The sequence below is a fragment of the Chenopodium quinoa genome, unplaced genomic scaffold, assembly GCF_001683475.1.
Source record: "Chenopodium quinoa cultivar QQ74 unplaced genomic scaffold, ASM168347v1, whole genome shotgun sequence".
In the NCBI taxonomy this organism is placed as follows: domain Eukaryota; kingdom Viridiplantae; phylum Streptophyta; class Magnoliopsida; order Caryophyllales; family Amaranthaceae; genus Chenopodium; species Chenopodium quinoa.
The window spans coordinates 29,073-53,070 of NW_018742598.1; the positions used below are offsets into that span (position 1 = coordinate 29,073).

The 23,998-nt window shown below is 43.7% G+C and overlaps 2 protein-coding genes across 3 annotated transcripts in view; both read left to right on the plus strand.

The window, feature by feature from the left end:
* LOC110721162 (histone-lysine N-methyltransferase SUVR3-like) overlaps window positions 1-22,407 on the plus strand; it is a 32,013-nt gene extending 9,606 nt beyond the window's left edge. The window contains exons 2-3 of one of the 2 annotated variants that reach the window (XR_002511398.1): window positions 8,046-8,497; window positions 22,321-22,407. Coding sequence is in view for 1 of the 2 variants with exons in the window: in XM_021900292.1 (XP_021755984.1) it covers window positions 8,046-8,434 (389 nt within the window). In the remaining variant the exon portion in view is untranslated. Of the gene's footprint in view, window positions 1-8,045; window positions 8,680-22,320 lie in introns of those variants that run through there. The other variant, XM_021900292.1, reaches the window with a different exon arrangement.
* LOC110721139 (LOB domain-containing protein 20-like) lies at window positions 22,323-23,784 on the plus strand. The gene is made up of 2 exons (XM_021900271.1): window positions 22,323-22,667; window positions 23,386-23,784. Exons 1-2 carry the CDS (start codon window positions 22,323-22,325, stop codon window positions 23,782-23,784), a joined length of 744 nt encoding a protein of 247 aa, XP_021755963.1.
* The last annotated feature ends 214 nt before the right edge of the window (window positions 23,785-23,998 follow it).

The following is a 23,998-nucleotide window of genomic DNA, read 5'->3' on the forward strand; positions in this document are numbered from 1 at the left end:
TCCAAGGCATTCATTACAGCTAACCTATGTTCTCGAGATGTGGCCAGAAGTTTCCATACATTCATCTCAACCTTTGTCTTCTTAAACTGCTTAACAATATCATTATCTTCAATGATAGGTATGGGAACTTGTTGCGTGGTGGGCATAGGTTGTGTTGAAACGGGAGGTTGCATTCTCCCGGATCTTGTGAGGACGTCTATCGATGAGTCTTCTTCAGCCCAAATGTCATCTGTGGTGTATGACACAGAAGGTGTAGGTCCTACTACGTCCTTTAGATAGACATCTTCTTCATCACTGTCCTAAACTCCATTAATTGTTGCATACTCTTCTTGTTGAACTTGGATTAGTTTCTTTTCATCAATCATTTTCTGAACCAAATCCCTGAATTTGAAACAGTTTTCTATAGTGTGACCCCCTGATTGATGATACTGACAGTAATATCTATCCGTTCTTTTCAACGATTCGAATGGTCTCGGTTCAAGAGGTTTGACCTCGCCACTCTCGGAGAGCATTTCGAACATTTGTGCATATGGGATCCCAATTGGAGTGTAGATTCTATTGCTCTTCTTGGGTTTTTCAGTGACTTGTAAGGGAAAATGCTTTGCCTCATAAGTCGTTCTTACTAGTGTGAATTCCCTTTTAGGTTCATTTTTCGGAAGTGGAACCTCATCACATTTCTTTTGGGATTCCTTTATAGCCTTGAGAGCTTCACGTAGTAGATGCGATACCTCCATCATAGACAGTGTGAGCAGTTGTATATCTTCCTTATTTGCCAGTTCTGGAAGGTTATCCTTGACATCGAAAAAGATTTCCTCTTCCTTTTCTGTGGCATGGATTTCTTTGACGGGTCTAATGAGAGATGAGGGGCCAACCTCGTTTTCCTCATCAGAGATAGCCAGGGTATGAGCGAGAGGTGCATTGTCAATGCTCGGCTTCTTACTGGCAGGGGGCAACGACAGCTTGTTGTTGTCGATTAAGTCTTGGATGGCTTCCTTAAGCTTCCAACAATTTTCGGTGAGATGACCCCTACCTTGGTGATACTTGCAGTGTGCATTGGGGTTCCAATTAACCGACCTCTTCTCGACTAGTGGGTCCCCAAATGGTCCAATAGGAGTTATAAGACCTTTTGCATTTAATCGATCAAATGCGGTGTCATAACTCATGCCAATAGGAGTGAAGTTCCTTCTGAATGGTTTCTTCTGTCCTTGATTGTTCATAGTAAGGACTTCTCCTAAATTAAAAGTGCTAACGTTGTTTGAGTGGGCGGTTTTGGAAGAAGAAGGATTGTCGTTCTTCTTTCCTTTCCAGCCACTGTTAGAGTTATTGTTGGCAGCTTTTAACTTAGCCAAGTCGTCTTCAATATTGATCCCAATGTCATAAACGGCCTTGAAGGTATGGAGATTGTTTTGATATTTGAGATGCTTGGAATATTTTTCTTGAAGATTTTTGATGAACAGCCTCACAGACTCTTTTTCACTTGGCACCTCAATCATCTTAGCTGAGGTTTCCCTCCATTTGTTAAAGAAAGAGGTGAAGCCTTCATTCTCTTTCTGCTTGAGGATTTCAAGTTCCCTATGGTCAGTCTCGACTTGAATGTTGCACTTGTACCTATCAACGAAAGCATTTGCTATGGACTCCCAGGTAGAGGTCTTTCTTTCTCGAGAGAAAAGAACCATTGTTGGCAAACGGTCTCGAGAGATAGTGAGAACAGAGAGGGGAAAACCTTCTTATCAATACCCTTAATACTCATTATTGTTTCGAATGCTCTTAAATGAAAGTAGGGGTTGTCAGTTGCTCTGAATTTTGGGATGTCGTTGGCGTTGAACTTCTGCGGAAGAAGTTCTTTGTCCACCGAGACCCCTTGTGATGTAAGCTCTTGAAACTTGTAGTCGCTAGACAACTTGCTTAGACTCTCTTGCATGAGGTCCATGTGTTGTTGCTTCACGGGATCATCGATCTTGAGTGCGAGAAGCTTCAGTGTCTCAGTCACGGTAGCCAGTTGGTTCTTAAGATCATTGACTTCTTCTTGTGTTGCCATTATAGTCTTAGCTTTCCTCTTACGAGCTATAGGTTTGTCGAAAAGTTGGACTTGTACGAAAAGGTTGTCTTTGATTAACCGTCCTTCCTTTCTTGACCACGCGCTGTAAATTAAACCATTTTGCGTTTTAATTACTTGACTCGAATCAACTTGACTTTACGGTTTATTTTAAGGAGGAAAATAGAAAAAAAAAGGGTGCATATTTTTGGCAAAATAATGTATATATTTTTAGGGAACTAAGTACAGTTTTTTTTTATTGGAGGATTAATATCCGACTTACCCCCTTAAAAAAAAGACAGAAAAAACGCGCATACAAGACTCTCTTAAACATGGTCAAAGTATGTGTATTGGTGTGTGCGTTGAGTGTAAGTGACATGCTTGGACTCTTGTGTAAGACCATGGGACTTAGTGCCTAAACTCGATCATCGACTCAAATAAGTACTATTGACAGCAAAACTTAACCGAATTAGTTAGTAAACTGATAAATTAGACTCTAGGTGATGACTCGACCAATAATCCAAACTGTCGGCCAGACGACAGGATTGGCGTTGCACCGTGGAGCTTGGCGCTAGATGACAGAGCTGTCGTCAGGCGCTACACTCCATAGTGTGGCGCTACAGCTCAGACCTTGGCGCCAATATTGGAGCTTCGATTGGGGACTGTTTTCGGTGTTATTAGTCAATTGGGGTATGCCTAAAGTCGTACTAGGTCAATTCCGATTAAAATATTAGACTTTATTGACTCAAATTAATTAATTAATTAATTAGGCAAAGTTCTTTAAGTCATTAATTTATTTAATTTCAACACAAGTCAAACAAACGGTTAAGAGAAACATAGAATATATATGCGCAACAAATAATGCACAATTAGTCAAGTAGGCACAATATGATGCAATGCGTTTGCAACCTAACCATGGCTCTAGTTCTCTAAAGTTCGGGATATGGTTTAGTCAATACAGGGTCCATGGTTAATTGTCCGGATGCACCGCGCGGAAGCCTAACCGTGAAGGGTTGGCGCGAGTGGATGGGACACCACGAGTTTAGAAAAAACTCGCTTCCATGGTTTGGTGAATTCAACATCTCGGATGTACCCTTTGTTGCACGGAGCGTTCAACCAGGTAGATGGAGCATGAATTCCCAGAGGGTTATGTCCATATGTAGAACACATATGGGTTTCAGAAAAGTGAGAAAAAAATTCAATCAGGAAGTAGGATCGAGCAAACAATACGAAAAACCGGTCGAAATTAGAACGCATATTTCTGGCTCGGTATTGGGGGGAAATTGGCGCCAGCAATCAGACTGGCGCCAGCTTTTAACTGTAGCGCCTGACGCCAATACTAGCGTCTGGCGCTACGACTAAAATACTGGTGCCAAGCTCTGGCCCTTGACGCTACTTCCCACATGCCTCAACATATGCTCGATAAAATTTTCCAGTTTCGCGCGGTGTTATTTCGGTCCTAGCTGTGAAAGATATTTCTCAAATTTCCTACGTGTAAAATCCTATGTTTTTAACTCATTACGGATGGTCTTTCCAATGAGATCTTTTTTATGCATATGACAATAATGTTAATCAAAATTACGCACATGAAATACTTAGAACGTTTCGAGTCTCATCCACTCATTCTAAATCATTGCCGAAACAAATTCAGGAATTAAAATAGAAATCCTCCCCAGTGGAGTCGCCAAACACTGTGGGGAATAATTTCAAGCTTTAAACCCCTAGCTTGAACCCCACTGTGATCATACATTAAAGTACGGTGACGTCCAAAAGGGAAGAAGATAGAGCAAAAGAGTCGCCAACAAGTTTTAGGAACTTGTAAACCGTTCACAGGGTGAAGGTTACACCCCTTAACGATCCAAGAGATCGTCAACTCCATAAGGTTTAGAACCAAATAAGGGTTCGGGGATGAAGGTACAAATCTAACCTAAAAGAGATTGAACCTGCCCTAATAATAGGCCTCTACTTTATTCTGATTGTATTCATGTGCGCTTTCTAATTAACATACAATCAATAGGTTAAGCCCTAAACCTTTTTATCTATGTTGGTTGAATATTAATGCACAAATAAACTATTATTGGCGATCACTTGAAATTATAATCACATTAACCCTAACAAGATTATTAAATATCTTATTAAGCGTGATTACAAGTACAAATTTCCTTTAAACATGCAATAAAAGGCTTGATCAAGCAATAAAAATAAATATCAAGCAACATAATAAATAATATTATGAATAATAATAGCCATAATAATAATCATAAATAAAATAATCATCATCAAAATAATAATATTAATATTCATAATCATCATAAATTATAACAATTATAATCACTATCATGTTCATGTTAATATTAAAGCATAATAATAGCAAGACCCTAGGCATGATACTAATAAGATTAATAACAAACCCTAGCATGTCACTAAGCAATAAAAATCAAATCTTTAACCCTAACATGATACTAACAATCATAAATATTAGGAAGAACATAGGAAGCATCGCAGGAATCATAATAAGCATATTTAATATTAAAATTACCCTAGACATGATATTAGGAATATCATGATAACAATATAAACAAGATGTCTATATCATAATATCAATAAAAATCAATTAAAGTACTTACTTTGATGCCTCGTACCTCTTTCTTATAACAAAATACACACGTTAGTAACTTCAAGGAAAATAATAATCAAAACAATTAAATTAAATAATTGAAATAGAGATTTGGGACCAAACCCTCAGAAATTAAACCTTTCACGTCTAGGGCGAAGGCAACTTCGAATATGGCTAGGTGTTTCTAGATCTAATGAATACGGAATTTTGTATGTAAAAGCAAAGTTTAGAAAAGAGAGAGAAAGATGAATGATGAGAATTAATTGAATGAAAACTGATTGTAGGTGAATATTCGTGAGAATACGTGAATGATGAGAATTGGTGAATGAAAACAGAGTTTTTAATACGTTATTTATAGAGAAAATCTGCCAAAAAGATAAAATAAACAAAACAGAGTCTGACGCACAAAAAACAGAGCTGGCGCAAACCCTGGCTAACTGACGCCAGGCACCAACACCAGCGCCTTGGGCTTATGATATATCGTTGGAAAGCTCTTGGCAAGCCTCATCCAACTACATTATTATTGGACCCATATCATGGACCAACCAAACTGGATTGACTGTTTTCTTAAAATAAGTTTTCAAAAACAGGGAGAAGAGAAAAGAAATTTAAAACTATCCGCAACACTAGACTTTCCACACTTTCACTTCATTCGATTATGATTCAACGTGAAAGGTACTCATCACTAGGTTTTGTTTTGGGGAGACACAAATGGTTGTCTACAGTGACCTTTTGTTTTATTATCGTAGTTGGCATGGTGTTGGGTCATTATTACTGTGATTAGTTTGGAATTTGGGCTCCAACGCTTTGTTTGGATAGTAAAGAAGGAAGGAAAAGAAGGGGAGGGAAAATGGAGGAAGGGAAGGGAAAAGAAAGGGAGGGGGAGGTGAGCTCCATTTTCCCTCCAAATCTCTCCAATTTTGGAGAGATTATGGTTATTATAGAGAAAGGGAAAATGGATCCCTCCCTCTCCTTCCCCTTCCTTCCCCCAATCTTTTACCCAAACAAGAGATTTTGTCCCCCTCCATTTCTCTTCTCTTCTTTTCCTTCCATTTTTTCCTATCCAAATAAAGTGCAAATGTCCAAACCTTGAGAAATGATAGTTGGTCCTACGGTCCTACCACTTTAAATGTATGGATGGAAACTAACTGAATATGCTCATTGAGCAAATGGGGATGAAACTCAGTTAAAGTTTGTTATGTGTGTTTTTCCCTCATATGTATACAAGTTTGAGCGTTAATAGCAGATCAATCATTGACGTTCATTATTAACTCATTTATTCACAGCAGTAGACTAATTATTTGTTTGATTGATTGATTAAAAACTTGTTTTTATCATTAATAAAAAGATTGTTTAAGGCTTGTTGATTTGAAGTTAATAATTTAGCATGTAGATGAATGTCACTTCATAAGCTTTGCTTGTATATTAAGACTAAGGTAGAAATGAGTTTGTTTCAATCAAATGAGTGTAGAATAACAAAAGCTTGATTAAGGGAAATTATTTTTTATGATTGATAGATAGACCCTACTAAAGTTTGATTTGTGAAACAACCTGATCATGAGCCTAGCTAGAACATAGATGATTGTAAATTGGCTCATAAGATTTTTTTTGTGTGTTAGTATTGGAACAAAGTTAAAATAAGCTCTTTAGATTTAATGATTATAGATTGATATGAAGTTGTTGAAAGGAAATTATATATATGAACTTTAGATGGATGAGAGCATGTTTTAGCTCGATTGTTGAACAAGCCTATCATTAAGCCAAGTTAGTTTTTATTGGTGTTGAATTTGGTAAGGAGGCCCAACCAGCTAAGCTTGACTTTATTAAGCTAAATGAAAGCTAAATGAACTTAATCATGGATACGATGATAATTAGGTTTAGCTTGGCTTATTTTACACAATTATCTATATCTTATTGATAAATTGTGAAAGTTCCAAGTCATTTTAGTTGTTGGTTAGCTGTTGTGCTTAGGCTTTATGTAGGTTGGCATGTTTTGGTTGCTCTGCATAGATCTTTTGGAGTCGCATGGGGAAAAAGAGCAAAAGAAAAATTGCTCCAATTAGAAGTTGCTGTAATTTTATAATTTGTAAACCTTTTCTTTTTGTAGGCTCATTCTGTCTGTAAATACCCCTAGCCTTTCTGCTTCTTAACTGATGGTGAATGTTGCTAACGCCCTCCCCCCCCCCCCCCCCCCCCCCCCCCCCCCCCCCCCCCCCCCCTTCCTCTTTCCCCTTTTATGCCCAAAGTTTTGGCTTATTTAGGCAGCTTGGTGCTTTGGCATAATGTCTGGGCTGCTTTGTTACCTAGTAGTATGCCTCAGCCTTTACCACCCTTGCTGCTTTGGGGAGAATGAATATAGATCAAAATCACTTTTGGCCGCTGTAATGATTTTGAAGTGATCATCGCCGGATTATCTGTTTTATGAATTGTTTGAGGAGAAGATAAGGATAATAATACTGAGCCTTTAGTTCCCTTGTTTTATTTATTTAATATCAGTCAATGCGGCCATTGAAAAGCTGATGCAGGTTGATAATATGGCATATTTAGAATTCATACCATGTTTTAAACTATGATTACGTGGGTTGGCAGGTAGGCAATATTCTGTTTCATTACATTACTATCCTGGATATTTCCATAAATAGTTACTTATTGGGCTGTGTTGTGTTCTGATTTTGCTCAAAATTTATGTTTCTCGCATCCCCAAATAACTTCCTTTGCCTTTTATCTTTCTCATATTAGAACTTTTTTTTTCTCCTTTTACTCTTCATTTGGCTATTGTGGGGATGGTAGAAATCAACATGAAGGAATTGGAGGCCAGTGAGAAAGTGAATGCAATGAGTTTTAGTAAAACAAAACATAAGGCACTAATGAGCCATCTTGGTAACCTCTGCTTTATGAATTGCATTGAAGTTCTTTTCTTAGATGGCTCATTATTTTCGAATTCTTGATGGAACCTAGTTTTATGCAATATAAACAGTATTTTCCTCGGATGGGTTGTTCACTTCCCAATGAAGTTAAATCATCAAAAAGCTAGACAAGAGTACTAGAGTGTTACAAGACAAGAGCCATGTTGCTCTTCTATAAAGTTTTTGTTTTCTTAACGTCCCAGATATACTATTGTCTCTCCTACCGATCTTCCTTGCCTTTTTTAGAACTGGGAGGGGGGGGGGGGGAATGGGATGTGGACTACAAAATTTTTCTTCATCCTAGAAAGATTTAATTTCTCACTTAATGTATCTATGTAATTACTTGTGATACGATGGAAACTTCTATGATGCGTGTGTCATACTATAGATCTTGACACTATGGTTGGGTGTATGAATGAACATAGTAAAGTTCCATCCTGATTGTATTATGAAATTTAATTGATGGTTGATTTGAACTCTATATTAGGTGAACTACTGACAACTAAAGAAGCAAAGAGACGGCAACAAGTGTATGATGAACTAGCAAAAGGTCGCCGTTTTTCATCTGCTCTTTTGGTGGTGCGGGAGTTTCTTCCATCAAGAAAAGCATGTTTCAGGATCAATATTGACGCCACAAGAATTGGTAATGTTGCACGGTTTATAAATCATTCTTGTGATGGCGGCAATCTGTCTACAATATTGATTAGAAGTTCAGGAGCTGTATTGCCCCGGGTTTGCTTTTTTGCTTCCAGAGATATTCATGCAGGGGAAGAACTTAGCTTTAGCTATGGAGATGTAAGGCTTAGACCGGAAGGATTGCATTGTTTTTGTGGTAGCTCTTGCTGTTTCGGCATCTTGCCCTCCGAAGACACATGACAGACAATTGCTACCGTTCTGAATATTCATGCTTTCCACTTTCCAGAAAAGGCAATAAAATTGGTAAACATATTTCTTCTTGTATCTGCATTCTACCATAAATTCTGTTATATATAAATATCGTTTCCATGAAAACATGTAGGTGCTTTCAAAGTTACCCTTTACACTATGTTGTTACATGTTACTGAATCTGTCAAGAGTTTTGAAATTTATGCAATGACAATTGACAATAGTTGTTTTATTAATCCGATTGAAAATAACCGGTTACTTTTGAACTTCAATTGGTCTAATCCAAAATCTCTTAAAAGTCAAGCTACATAAGTTGTTAATAGGGATGCCAATTTTAAAAGGATGTTTATTCATATGCTAACATGTTAATAGGGTGACTCTTTTATCAACCTAAACTCGATCCATTAAAGTTAGCTTTAAATTACGCATTAAAATTCTTAAAAAAATCAATTTTGTTCCTAAATATCACTTTCCAATAGGGTTGAGCAAAACTACTCGAACAACCGATCTGTAACCATTCCGAAAATTAGGGTACCCGATCCAATAATCATAACGGTTCGGGTACCCGTTTCGATAATTTGTTATCGGGTATGGTACCCGTACCCGTTAGTACTATTACTTCATTCTATTTTTGACAAAATTTTTAGGGTTGAGCAAAACTACTCGAAAAACCGATTTGTAACCATTCCGAAAATTAGGGTACCCGATCCAATAACCATAACGATTCGGGTACCCGTTCCGATAATTTGTTATCGGGTATGGTACCCGTACCCGTTAGTACTATTACTTCATTCTATTTTTGACAAAATCTTTTTACCACTGTATTGAGTGTATTCTACTTCTACTTACCCCCACATTATTTATACGTTTATGTTGTGCTTTATTCATGTTTTTATTACATCAACTCTCTCTTTTTTTTTTCCTCCTTTATGTTTCAGTCTACTCACTTTTTAAAAAATTTCCAAGAATTAAGAGTCTACAATAAATTAGTTATAACTTTAGAAACAGAGGGAATATATCATGAAGATAATTATATTATAAGTTATTATTTATAAAAGTATTACGCTAGCTATTAAAGTAGGAATGTACATGCAAAACATGTTTATATTTTCACATTATTATTTTAAAAAATTAAAATGTTTTTTGTAAAAAAAATAAAAAAAAAAAGTTTAAAACCGGTCCATTTGAATTTTAGACTTTTTTTTTAATCGTATTGATTCCTGTACACTAGCATTACCGGTATGGTAATCGGTCTTAAAATTTTTAATTTTCCTACATTCGGTCTAGTTCGATTTTTGACACATGAATCACCCTATTAATATATAAATGACAACAATATTTTGCAATTTGTTACATTTACTTTAAGGATTAGTATGATATTCCTAACTCCTAAGTTGTTATCTTAGTTAACAAATACATTTAATATTAATTATTGATGCATATAAACCTACTTGCCGTAGAGGGTTGTGACAAAACCATATATTATATAAATATACCCATGAAAAAACATTATACATTACTTAATGTTTGGGTCCAATTTAGTCCAATTGGGCCTGGTCACTGAATGATCCAATTAAAAGCCCAAGGCAAAGGTTCAACTCTCCAAATATGCTAAAGTCAAAAATCAACATCCTCAAAGCCATGTCAAGGTCAGTCAACGGCCCAATCAGCTTGGCCCAGCCCAACTGATTTCCGGGCCCAATCCGCCTCCTTCATTAGCCAAGGTATAAAAGCCAACAATTTGGTCAATTCTTGGTAAGACGAAGACAAAGACAAAAAAGCCTCAAGCAACTAAACTCTTGCACAGCTTTCTCTCTCTAATATACTGACTTAAGCATCGGAGGGGCCTTCCTCGGCGTCCCCCCCGAGGCTAGTTTACGTGTATTTGTTGTGCAGGAAACCCTCGGCTCCTGCGTCGTTCGGACCGAGACCAAGTTCCCTCAAGATAAAAGGATCTTCCGAGATCCGATTGTTTTCATCCGAAACAATTTGGCGCCGTCTGTGGGGAACGCTACTAAATTTCGCGTCAGTCATCAAACACTCCGGCAGTCGCCATGACTAAGAGTGGAAAGAGTTCCAAGAAGGCTAAGAAGGGAGGAGGCCGGATTACGGTGAGGGAACGCCAGCCGGTTTATCCCTCCCCGGAGCAAGCCTCTTCCGAATCGGAGGCCCCCATTTCTCCGGAAAGGGAAGCCTCAAGAGGTCCTAGCCTCCAGGAGGAGAACACCTCGCACCACACTCGGCAGCCGGGGCCATCCCCGAGACCGAGTGGCTCAGGTGCGAGGAACTCCCCGCCGCGCCATAGCGTGCAATCCAGGTCACATCCGCGGGAGACTCCTCTCTCCGGACCCTCCACCGAGGAAGTGGCCAGAGCAGTGGCCATCTGCATGGAGTTCCTTAAAGCTCAAGGGGCTCCAATCCAGATGCCTGATGATCACCAGCCGAGAAACCTGAAAAGGAGGATCGGTCAGGATGATGGTGGACAAGTTCCACCACATAGACAGCTCGGCCAGAGGTGGCGAGGGGACACCCGAAACTCCAGTAAGGAGAGGAGGAGGAACCCTCAACCCTCTGACCACTCCGAAGCTCAGAATTCTATGGGGCCCTCCAAGGACCCGGAATTCGCCCGCCGAAGCGTTCACGAGCGCTTGGGTTCGAGGGAGGTGAGTGTGCATAGCCGCCTCACCTTCCCAGAGGATACCGGACCCCACCCAACCTTGTCTCAGCCGGGGACGAAAACCACTTCCACCTCTGAGAGAGGAGGGAGCGAGGTCCCTGAGGCCGGGTACAAGGGGAAGGCGGTCATGGTTCCATCGAACTCGCCCTTCCAGAAGTGGATTCTGGAAGAGCATGTGCCAACGGTCAAAATCCCGGCACATATTACTTACGATGGTACCTCAGATCCTAAGGATCACATTGCCTCTTACGAGGGGCACATGTATCTGAACCCGAGGTCTGAGGCTACCTGGTGTAAATACTTTCCTACGACCCTCAAAGGTGTTGCCCAATCCTGGATCACCAAAGGGCTCAAGGAAGGCTCCATAACCGGTTGGAACGACCTCTCCAACAAGTTCAAGAGCAAATTCTCTACGGCCAACCGCCGAGAGAAGACCACTGCAGAGCTAATGAGTCTGCAGCAGGCGGAGGACGAGAGCCTCCGCGACTATCTGACTCGCTTCAGCAACGAGTCATCCGGAATCACAAGCCTGGATCAAGGCCTGGCCGTGTTCGCGCTACGGAACGGCCTCCAAGCTGGAAAGTTCCTGGACTTCATGGTCATGCATCCCCCGCAGACCCTGGAGGAAGCCTTGGAAGCATCGGATAGGTTCATCCGAGCCGAGGAGTGGAACAGATCCAGGTCTCAGTCTTGTCCGAGAATTGAGAAGCCGAAAGGGCAGCAGCCCGAAGTCTCGGCGCAGAGGAAAGGGAAGGCTAAGGCCTCAGAACCGTCCTCTGCTGCCGAGCCGAAGAAGGAAAGACACTTTCCCTACACGGGAAGGTACGATTCATACACTCCACTCTCCCTTCCCCGTGCTAAGATTTTCAGCACGACGAAGGACGAGGGGAGATTTAAAAAACCTCGTCCGTTGCCTCCCTGGCATCAGACGAGGGGAAAGGACCAGTGGTGCGAGTTCCATGACTCACCCGGACATCGCACCGAGGACTGCGTCCAGCTGAAGGACCAGATTGAGGATCTGGTCCGCAAGGGGTACCTGAGCCGATACCTCGCGGACAGGCGCGAGGAGAAAAAAGCTGAAAAAGATTCTCGGCAGGACCTCAACTTCGCTCGGAAGAAGGATAAGGGACCTCAGGGCAAGGAGTCCCTCGACATCCTAGTTATTTCCGGGGGAATCTCGCGAGGCACAGCCAAACGCCAACTGAGGGGTCTAACCCATCAGATTCATCAGGCTGAGCTTCGGCAGTCCCAGTCACCGGCGCCGAACATCCTGTTCACAGCCGAAGACTGTGAGGGGGTGGTATACCCCCACGATGACCCACTAGTAATCATTCTGGGCATCGCCAACCGCAACGTCTGGCGGACCCTCGTCGACGGCGGTAGCGGGGCGAACATCCTCTTCCGAGGAGCGTTCGACCAGCTGAGGATGGGAGCCGAGCACCTGGACCCCGCACCCTACCCGGTGTCTGGATTCAACGGCTCTTCATCGTATCCTGACGGGAAGATTACACTTCCTGTCACCATCGGCGAAGGCCGAGCAGCTAGGAATATCATGGCCGAATTTTTGGTCGTAGATGCTCCATCTGCATACAACGTGATCATGGGGAGACCCCTCATTCACGGCATTCAAGGAGTCGTCTCCACGTATCATCAAATCATGATATACGTTTCAGACGAGGGACGCTCCGAGAAAATAAAGGGCAGTCAAAAAGAAGCCCGCCGATGCAATCACCTCAAGCCATCCACGTCTCGCCGAGGCGACCGTGGCGATGGGGAGGAAAAGCACCGGGACCGAAACGCCAAAAAGCCGAGAGGCTCAGACGTTTCGGCTAATGAAGCCCCAGACAACGAGAAATCTGATGGGGGCCAAAAGGCTGACTCCGCCTCAGAGCCGAACGACTCTGATGGCCAGCCGCGGTCAGGAAAGTCTGCTAATATTGATAGCAGGCCGGAATTCGAGGAATCCAACTCTAAGAGCATGGAGACGGATGACCTGACCGAGTCAATAGAACTGACCGTAGGAGATCCGAACAGATGTGTTAGCATCGGGTCGTCACTGGAGCCAAACACCCGTGCGGCACTCGTCCAACTCCTACGGGCCAGTGGAGACGTGTTCGCCTTCTCAGCCGCAGAAATGCCCGGGATTGATCCGGACTTCGTCTCCCATAGGCTTAATGTCGACCCCTCCAGTCGACCCATTAAGCAGAAAAAGCGGAACTACTCCGCCGAAAAGAACCAGAACATCGCAGCTGAGGTCGATAAGCTCCTAGATGCTGGGTTCATTGAACCCTGTCAGTATCCGGAGTGGCTGGCCAATGTTGTAATGGTTCAGAAGGCAAATGGTAACTGGAGGATGTGCGTTGACTTCACGGACCTGAATAGGGCATGTCCCAAGGACTCCTATCCGCTGCCGAGGATCGACCAACTGGTCGACTCGACAAGCGGGCATGCTCTGCTCAGTTTCATGGACGCATTCTCGGGATACCATCAGATCTTCATGCACCCCGAGGACCGAGCTAAAACAGCGTTCATAACAAGTTCCGGGTTGTACAATTACAGAATGATGCCCTTCGGATTGAAAAATGCGGGGGCAACATATCAGAGGTTGGTTGATCAGGTTTTCGCCGAGCAAAAAGGCCGAAACATGGAGGTTTATGTTGACGACTCAATCGTCAAAAGCATAAAAGAAAAAGATCATGTCACGGACCTAGCCGAAACCTTCGCCACCCTCAGAAAATACAAAATGAAGCTGAATCCGAAGAAATGTGTCTTCGGCGTGAAGTCAGGCAAGTTCCTCGGCTTCATGGTCAGCAAGAGGGGGATTGATGCAAACCCCGCCAAAGTACAAGCTGCTTTAGACCTCCCCGAGCCGAAGACAAAAAGGGATATTCAGCGTCTAGCCGGGAGAATGGCTGCCTTGTCCAGGTTCATCTCACGAGCCTCAGACAAAGGGCTCCCTTTCTTCAAGGCGCTGAAGCTCCAAAATTCAAAAGGCATTGAATGGGGAGACGAACAAAAGTCAGCCTTTCAGCAGCTCCGTGAACACCTGGCTCAACTCCCAACACTGGCAAGGCCAGTCGTAGGAGACATCCTATACTTATACGTGGCGGTCAGTCCAGCCACGGTAAGCGCGGTGCTGCTAAGGGAAGAAGAAAAAGTTCAACAGCCGATCTATTTCGTCAGCCACACCCTGACGGATGCCGAGACGCGCTACCCATTGTTAGAAAAAGTGGCTTATGCAGTGGTGGTGGCTGCTCGGAAGTTGCGACCCTATTTTGATTCTCATCAAATAGCGGTTCTAACTGATCAGCCGTTAGAGAAAGTCCTCGGCAAGGTTGAAAAATCCGGTAGACTAGCAAAGTGGGCTTTCGAGCTCACCGAGTTCAGTATCGGATATCAGCCGAGAACAGCCATCAAGGCGCAAGCCTTGGCAGACTTCTTGGCCGAGTGCTCCTATCAGGAGACTCTGGATGCAAGGAGGAAAATCTGGACCGTCTTCACGGATGGGTCCTCCACCGTGAACGGTTCGGGGGCAGGGGTCGTCATTACCTCTCCCGAAGGCAAAACCTTCGAGTATGCACTAAAATTTTCATTCAAAGCCTCTAACAACGAGGCCGAATATGAAGCAGCCATTGCTGGCTTAGACCTGTGCATATCGTTGGAAGCCGAGCATGTCTACCTCAAGACAGATTCTCAGCTGGTCGCCAATCAGATCCGGGGGGAGTATGAGGCTAAAGAGCCTTCAATGGCAGCTTACCTCACAAGGATCAAATCGACAATTGCGAAGCTGAGATCTTTCGAAGTAGAGCTGATCCCAAGGGGTCAAAATGCTCAAGCAGACGCACTCTCCAAACTTGCAAGCTCAACTCTGACTGAGTTAAGCCGTTCTGTCTATGTGGAGGTGCGCCGAGAAAAGAGTGTAGCCGAAGCAATATCAATCTGCTGCGCTGCACTCGAGCCGAGCTGGATGGATGACATCCTGGCTTATAAACTCAGGGACGAGCTCCCCGAGGATAGGAATTCGGCCTCCAAGATAAAGCGGATCAGTTCACGATTCCTCGTCTTCGGCGGCCAACTCCTCAGAAAATCCTTCTCCGCTCCATTATTGAAATGCGTGGGTCCAACGGATGCCGACTATATTCTCCGAGAGATTCACCTCGGCATCTGCGGAAACCACATAGGAGGGAGAACCTTAGCCCACAAAGCTCTCAGGGCAGGGTATTTTTGGCCTACAATGATCTCGGATGCAAAGAACATGGTCAGAAAATGCGAGAAATGCCAAAAATTTGCACCGGTAATCCATCGGCCATGTCTAGATCTCCAGCCAATTCTTAATCCTCTTCCATTTGCACAATGGGGGTTGGATATTCTGGGACCCTTTCCCGAGGCCCCATACAAAAGAAAGTGGCTGATAGTCGGAATCGACTATTTCAGCAAATGGATTGAAGCGGAAGCTGCTTCAAGCATATCTGAGCAAACTGTCAGACAGTTCATCTGGCAGAACATCATAACTCGGTTCGGCATCCCAAAAGTTTTTGTGTTCGACCACGGCAGACAGTTTGACAACCTGCCCTTGCGCCGATACACTGATCAATTCGGGATAAAATTGGCTTACTCCGCGGTTTGCCACCCTCAGAGTAATGGCCAAGCCGAAGCCGCAAATAAACAGATCCTTAACGCTCTCAGAAAAAGAGTAGAGGATCAAAAGTCCAAGTGGGTAGAGGAACTTCCGGGAACCCTCTGGTCACTCCGGACAACCGAGAAGGAGGCAACGGGGCATTCACCTTTTCAGCTGGTGTATGGATCCGAAGCAGTGCTTCCAGTGGAAGTGGGCTCAGAAAGCCTACGAGTGAATCTCTTCTCAGCCGAGGAAAATGAGCAGCTCATGAAAGAGTCCCTCGACTTCCTTGACGAGATTAGAGATCTAGCCCGAGAAAGGATGGCTGCACACAAGCTCAGAATGAGTAAGTCCTACAACCGAAGAGTCTATCAACGACCTCTCAGAGTTGGGGATTTAGTTCTGAGGAATGCTGCAGCTGTTCAAAAAAGTCGCATTCATGGCAAACTCTCAGCATCTTGGGAGGGACCTTATGAAATTTATCAAGAGCTTCAGCCCGGTACCTTCAGACTCAAACAAATGGATGGCACCGAGCTGAAAAACCATTGGAATGCCGATGTGCTCAAAAAATACTATGTGTAAATTCTTCGGATAGTACAATCCATGTAAGTACACTGATTTTGTTTGTAAAAAGGCCATCGAGCCAGTATTCATTCAGATTGCGTGTATTCTTTAAGTCTTTATGCTTTCTACGGTTTTTCAAAAATTCAAGGTTTCATTCGGCGCTGTCCGGGGTATTGCATAATGATGCCTTGTACCTCGGCAAGCCGTAAAACCTGCCAAAAAAGGATACAAGCCCGAAGTATTGCATAGTGATGCCTTGTACTTCGGAGAATCTGTTCCTTTGGGCAAAAAGGCCATAGACTTATCCGAAACATAGCCTAAAAAATAGGAACTGATAAAGCCCCGAAGTATTGCATAGTGATGCCTTGTACTTCGGATGAATCAGTTCCGGGTGGTAGTTGCAACTCTGAAGTATTGCATGATGATGCCTCGTACTTCAGATAAACTGCTGCCCCGGCATGGTGTTTCGGATAGTTGTTCCCTTGGATGAATTGAAGAAAGTGTCACAAGAGTACCATCTCTAGAGTGAAAACTCTCAGGTGGGAAATCAGTACTTTAAAAACAGATGTAGAAAATAAAGCAAAGTGTTCAAAGATCCTCGGCTTAGCCGAGAAAAATTATCAGCCATTCCAGAATTCAGAAGACCTCATCTTCAGATTTCTGGGGGGGCAGAGGGAAATAGAGAAATGGCACAACTGATCTAATACCCTTCAGCTCAGCCGAAGTTTGATACTTATGTCAGTTTTTTCACAAGTTGAAAACATCCGAGTACAAACGGCAAAAAGAAGTCTCAGCAGAAATGATTCTCGCTAGCCGAAGTTCTGCACTTAGCAAATATTTGAAAGATCATTCAAAGAAAGCAATAAAGTGCGAAGACTGGTAAAGCGAAGAAAAAAAAAAATACACAAGAAAGCTGAGAAAGTGAACTTCTTTGAAATAAAAGTGTTGAATTACAAAAATAGTCGGCAGCCGCCCACAAGCGGAAAATAACAGCTGCCGAAATACGTACATAAGCAAAAAGTAAAACTGCTGTACGACAAGGCAAGCTGAAGCAAAAAACAAGGCAAAAAACTCAGAAAGCGGCGAGTCTAAAGTTGAGCACATGATGAACCGCAAGATTCTGAAGACGACTGCCCGAGTTCCTATGCTTCAGCCTGAGGATCAGACTGATCAGCTTCATTGGGCCCAATGGTGGTCTCAGCTCCAGCAGCAGAAGAAGCAGGCTTTGCACTCTGCCGAGCCTCCCTTTCCCTCTGCTCAGCCTCCAACTCCATCCTCTCAGCTTCTTCCTCGGCTTCCTCAGCCTTAAGGATTTCAGCTTCGATTGGAGTGGCATACTTCATGTGAGGGTCTTCGGGATCTTGGACCCATTCAGCACATTTGGACCAGTCCAGCTTCGGCTCAGCATGAAGGCAGACCCTTCGGCACACTCTGAACCCGTTTCTAAAACCCATTTCATACTCTTCTTGGGTATAGATACGGACTTTGAGTAGAGCCTCAGCATCGGCCAACTTCTTCTTCGTCTCCTCCAAGTCTTCCTCGGATCTCTTCAGCTCATCGACGAGCTTGGAGGAGGAGCCTTTCAGCTCGGTAAACTCTTGCTGAACCCGGGAAGCCTCGGCCTGAACTTGGACCATTTCTTCCTTCTTGGCAGTGAGCTGATCCTCAGCCTCTTGTAGCTTAGCTCTTTGAGCTTCAGCAGCAGCAGCAGCCCTTGAGAGTTGGACATCCCTAGCTTGGAGCATCTCTTCAGCAGCCATTCTGCTGGCTTCAAGAGATTCTAGCTGATGCTGCACCTCAGCCTGTGCAGCAGCTCCTTGGATTCGGCTCTCGATAGCAGCCTTGAACTTGGAGGTGTCCACCCCCAGGTGCTCTTGGAGGAATTTTTCCCCTTCCATCAGTGGGGGAAAAACCTCCATCTCCATAGCATCACAGAAGGTTTTCAGAGCTTCGGCAGCTTTTTTACCGTACTCCTCAACCTCCTGCTGCTTCTCTTCAGCTGCTGCCTGCTTCAGCTTAGCAAGCTTTAGCTCTTCCTCGGCTACCCTTTGATCGTGCTCGGCAGCGTCCACCCTATCTTGTAGGGAATCTATCAGCTCTACAGTGAGAGTCTGATTGTGCACGAACTGAAAACAGGGGCACAAGTTAAAAAAGTAAAAAATAATAGCTGAAAGGTTGAGTTCAGAAAGAAATCAAGGCAAGGAAAATTACCTGCATCATCAGCAGTTGGTTAGACCTGGCTGGGTCAGGAACTGATCTACTGGATTCGCCCATCCCAGCAGTGGCCTTCAGCGACCAGATCCTTGCCCTGTCTACTTCGGACATGCCAGCAAAACTGCCGAAGTAGGCTGCAGCTCCTTCTCGGTTTTGACCCCATATGAGGTCCCAGATGTGATCTGGGATTGGAATTCGGGGGGCCGAGAAACCCATTTCTCCAGAATGCAGAGTCTGGAAAGAAGGGAAGGACGACGATGGAGCTTGATTAGCTTTGGTTGTCTCAGCATCGTCCTTCTCAGAGGAGTCAAGTACTATGACCTCCTCTTCTTCAGGGGTGAGGACGAAAGCCTCAACCTCTCTTGCGATATCTGCCGTGAAGCCTTCAGCACTTGACATCACGGCATCTTTATTTCCGTGCTCAGCAGCACTCTCCTTGATTTCTTCTTGGACCCCTCCCTTAGGTCCGGGAGTTCTCTGATCCACCTCCATCTCAGGAGGTGGTGGAGGGGTCTTTTGAGGAGATTGGGGTGTTGGCTGGGGAACCCTCGGCGATCCATTGCCTTCCTCAGGTTCCCTTATTGCGACGCCGATGGTCATCGGCCTCTGCTGAAAATCATGAGGGCCGATGATGGCCATCCTTCGGCGCCTTTTCAGAAGGGGCTGCTCGTCCATATCTGAATCTGAAGACTCTTGTATTTGATCTTCGGGACGAACAGGAGCTTTGCCTTCTCTGTGTCTGTTACTCTCTTCAGACTGTAACAGACAGGGGGGAAGAAGAGTGTGAGTAAAAAAAAAAAAAAAAAAAAAAAGAAAGAAAAAAGTTGTCTAAAAACTCACCGAGGTCTTCAGCAAAGCCTCGTCTTCTTCAGCTGCTCTAGCTGCAGCTTCGGCTTCAGCAGCTCTGGAGGACCCTTCTCCTCCTTCACAAGCTTCAATAACCCGTGCAACCTCTTCGGCTGTACGGGCAGCTTCAGCTTCTTCTTCCAGCAGCTGAAACAAGGGATCCCTCTTCTTCCACCAAGGCTTCTGCCTCTGATACAGAGCAACAGCCTCAATTTGGAAGTGGGAAGAGTCTAGGTGAACCTCTCGGCGCCTTGGTTCAGTGATAGGGGGAGCCCGATCAGTTACGACTCGTTCTCGGTTGACGCCAAGGCGAGCGTAATCAATGCCGATGTTGGTCTCGTCCCGTTCTGAAAAAGAAAAGGGGAGAAGTCAATTCAGTTAGTTCGGCACATCACAAGAAAGCAAAATGAAAGAAGAAAAGAGATAATTAAAAGGCCTCGGCCCCAGCCGAAGAAGATTACCATCCCTAAACTTTCGGCTGAGGCCGACAGCTGCCAGCATATTCTCTTGGAAAACATAGTGCGTATCGGGGAGCCAAGTCTCCGGGATATGCTGCATTCGGCCGCTGCCTCCCCGGTTCGGCAGCTTGCCGAAGATGTTCTGCTGATTAAGGTTCGGGTCTGGCCCGCTATCTTCGGGAGGACCTAAACTTCCCATATCAGGATCCGGCTCGGCAAGATACCGGGGAGCGCTGAAAACATAAGGATGGCTCGGCTCCGTGGGCGCCCTAACCCAAATCCATTGACCTCTCCAGTCCTTGTCTGAAGAGTCGTTCGGCCACATGGTTAGGAACGGGGGCCGAGACTCAATCCGATACCACCCAGAACCATGGCTTCCGTGCCCACTCTGAATATTTGGCACTAGCCGATGGAGCTTTCTGAAGCAGTGCAGGTTCGGCACGTATCTGAAGAATTTGCAGACCCATAAGTACGTCATTACCCTTCGGATGCTGGTGGGGGTCAGCTGGCACAGGGAAATGTTGTAATGGATCAGCAAGTCTCGGACGAATACGTCCAAAGGGAACCTCAGCCCATACTGAAGCTGTCTCGTGTACACCCCCACATACCCCGGGGGTGGACGATGGATTCTATCGGATGCTGAGGGCATTCGGCACCAATATCCATCAGCTTCAAAAATGCCGTAGTGCAACTCAATTTGCTCAGCAAATCGATATTGATCGGCGTTCTCTACCCACCATGAGTAGGGACGGTTCTTTATCATGGCCGAAGCTACTTCGGCATCCTCCCACTCTGAAAACCCTGGGAGGATATCCCAAAGGACAGCGGGAACTTCATCATCCCGTCCTGAAGCTCTCACCCCCTCAGCCCTCTGAGGAGGAGCCGAAGAAATGGGAGTCGCCCTAACCCCTTCAGCAGGGTCAGACTCTGTCCTTCGTCCATTCCAGGTCCCAATCCTGACCCTGGGATCGGGGATTAGCCTTGCTCTTCTTGGAGCACGGGCTCCACCTCTAACTCCCCTCACCATTGACGAATTTCGAAGGAAAAAGTCGAAAAAGGGGAAAGAGTGCAAAGTCGAAGAAAGATGAAATAAAATCAAAGGAATTTACCTTGATCTGAAGCAAAAGCCGCCGATTTACGAATTGGTAGTGACAAGTCTCAGCTTCTAAGCTTAATGCTCGGGGAATTTGCGAAGTTTTGATGCGGGCTCTTGAGCGTTCTTGAGAATTCTGGGTTTGTGTTGATGAGTGAGTGGGGAGAGAAGACGCGCCTCTATTTATATCTCCAGAAATGGGAATTCAAGGAGTCTGCGTTTCAATTTCTCTCAAGCACCCCACTAAGTAACCGTTAAACACACAACCTTGCAGTTAAATCGCCCACTACCCGTCCAACTTCCGCAATCATCCACATTAACTGTTGTTATCTCATTAATCATGGGTTAATTACGGTTTAAATTCACATTTTTGGATCAGCAAATCATTCACTTCCCTCCTTTTCTGGTTAAATCAAACCCGACCCGTCATCCTTCCAAATCGGGTCTGGGGGGCAAGTTGTTTGGGTCCAATTTAGTCCAATTGGGCCTGGTCACTGAATGATCCAATTAAAAGCCCAAGGCAAAGGTTCAACTCTCCAAATATGCTAAAGTCAAAAATCAACATCCTCAAAGCCATGTCAAGGTCAGTCAACGGCCCAATCAGCTTGGCCCAGCCCAACTGATTTCCGGGCCCAATCCGCCTCCTTCATTAGCCAAGGTATAAAAGCCAACAATTTGGTCAATTCTTGGTAAGACGAAGACAAAGACAAAAAAGCCTCAAGCAACTAAACTCTTGCACAGCTTTCTCTCTCTAATATACTGACTTAAGCATCGGAGGGGCCTTCCTCGGCGTCCCCCCCGAGGCTAGTTTACGTGTATTTGTTGTGCAGGAAACCCTCGGCTCCTGCGTCGTTCGGACCGAGACCAAGTTCCCTCAAGATAAAAGGATCTTCCGAGATCCGATTGTTTTCATCCGAAACACTTAATATATTATAGTTTCTATAAGACTATAACCCTCATCAGTTACCAGTCTTGCCACCATCTTGCACACGCTACGGGCAGCACAAATCTTGTGTCTCCTTTAACAGGACAGATTAGCTCATTTAATCACATAACCAACTCTAATTAATTCATTATTTAATTATTTTTTAGAACAAACTCTAATTAATTAGCATTAATGCACACCAAAACTAACTTTTGAGAAACAAGAAAAACCCCACTCGTTTCACACAAAAAAATCACTGCTGCTAACACTCTTTTCAATCCCCTTAAAATTTACCAACCATTTTTAATAATAACGTTTTGTTTCCTTAATTACAACTTTTAATTAATTAGTATCTCATAATAATCATATTAACCTCGCCAAACCCATTCATGAAACAAACGTGGACCTCTCTTTCCATCCCCCTTATAATCAAATCCATCCCCTGCCATTCTACTCACACCGCTCTTATCATTCTTTCTTAGCTATGCCAGACCACCATGATGGGCGTCGCAAGCTCGGGAAGCGAGCCTCTGCCGCTGTCTCGAGTGATCAAGAGGGTCCACTAGCTCCTTGTGGTGCTTGTAAGTTCCTAAGGAGGAAGTGTACTAATGGGTGTATTTTTGCACCTCATTTCGGGTCTGATCAAGGTGCAGCGCGTTTTGCTGCTGTTCATAAGGTGTTTGGTGCTAGTAATGTGTCTAAGTTGTTGCTTCATATTCCTATGAATCGGAGGCAGGATGCTGTTGTTACTATATTGTATGAGGCTCAAGCTCGGCTTTCTGACCCGGTTTATGGTTGCGTCTCTACTATCCTTGCCTTGCAGCAACAGGTGAAACTCTACTCCTTTATGCTTAATATCTTAGCATTTACTCCATGTTGCATACAATTAATGACTAATAGACTCGAGTCAGTTGGGAGATAGACTTCTTTTTCCCCCCTTGTCAAAAAAATTATAAAACTGATGTTGCATAATGTCTTGCATATGTGTGTCTACACACAGCAAATTTCAACTCATTTCAGCACTTGTTGTTACGAGAGGCATTCATGAATAAAAAGGTTATAAATAAAATTTGTGCATAATAAACATGTTCTATGTTCATATTCGAGTCCGTAAGAGAGTAATTAATGTGAAAATGATAATTATCATACATGAAAAGAGTGTTGCATTTTCTTCCTCTTAACATTTTGTGACGCATAATACATGCAAGCAACCCAAGGTTACATAACGTAAGAATGTACCATTTAATGTATTTCTGTTTCAAAAGTAGGTGTCTTCTATCAATAATTTGTAAGTAATTAATTTATATATAACTGATCAAGCACAAGAATAAAGAGTTTGTTTACTAATTGGATTGGTCCAATAATTGAACATGTTTTCCTCTGTATTAATTTATTGAATAAGTTACGGGGTCTTGGGAAAAAAGCGTGAACCATTAAGAACGAGTATAAATTATTGAATATGGAAAGTACGATGTAGCATTTGGATTCGGTGTTAAAATGATATATATTTATGTAACACGACTTTCATATATTGCTAAAAATTTCAGGTAGCAACCTTACAAGCAGAGTTAGCAATGGTACAGAGCCAAGTAATCAACAGCCGATTGGCAATGGCAAACGCTCTTCAAACCTCGCAACAACAACTAGGCAATGGATACGAAGTAATGCATCTTCCTCTTAACCACCATGTCCATCATCAGCCTGCCTACTCGAACAATTCGTCTGCTTCAAACAACCTCCTTAACATGAATACTAGTGCAACTACAACTGGCTATGTTTCTTCTACTTATAATAATGACTTTTCTGCTGTTGCTGATGCTTCTACTGCTCCGTCTCCCCATAGTCTTGACCTTCTACGACTGTCTAGGCCGTCGCAGGATGATGATGAGGACGACGAACAGATCAGCCGCAACCATATTGCCTTCGCCAACCACCTCATTCATTGATTCAACATCATCTAATTGGGAGTAATAGCTGACATTTTATGTCCCATCTTTGATCATTAAACATTTTATTTCTGTTTTATTTTGGTTTTATGTTTTAGTTCTCTTTACTTAATTAAGTTTTATTTCAAGGGATGATATAATGAGCAAACAGGACATTTGAATTAACAAAGTCATGCTTTCAACGTTTGTTCTTTAGCTTGCACAATTTATTTAT

Coding starts and splice junctions, on each gene's coding strand:
- LOC110721139 (XM_021900271.1), top strand. CDS start 22,323: ATGCCAGACCACCATGATGGGCGTCGCAAGCTCGGGAAGCGAGCCTCT. Junction 22,668..23,385: donor TCCTTGCCTTGCAGCAACAG/GTGAAACTCTAC, acceptor TAAAAATTTCAG/GTAGCAACCTTACAAGCAGA.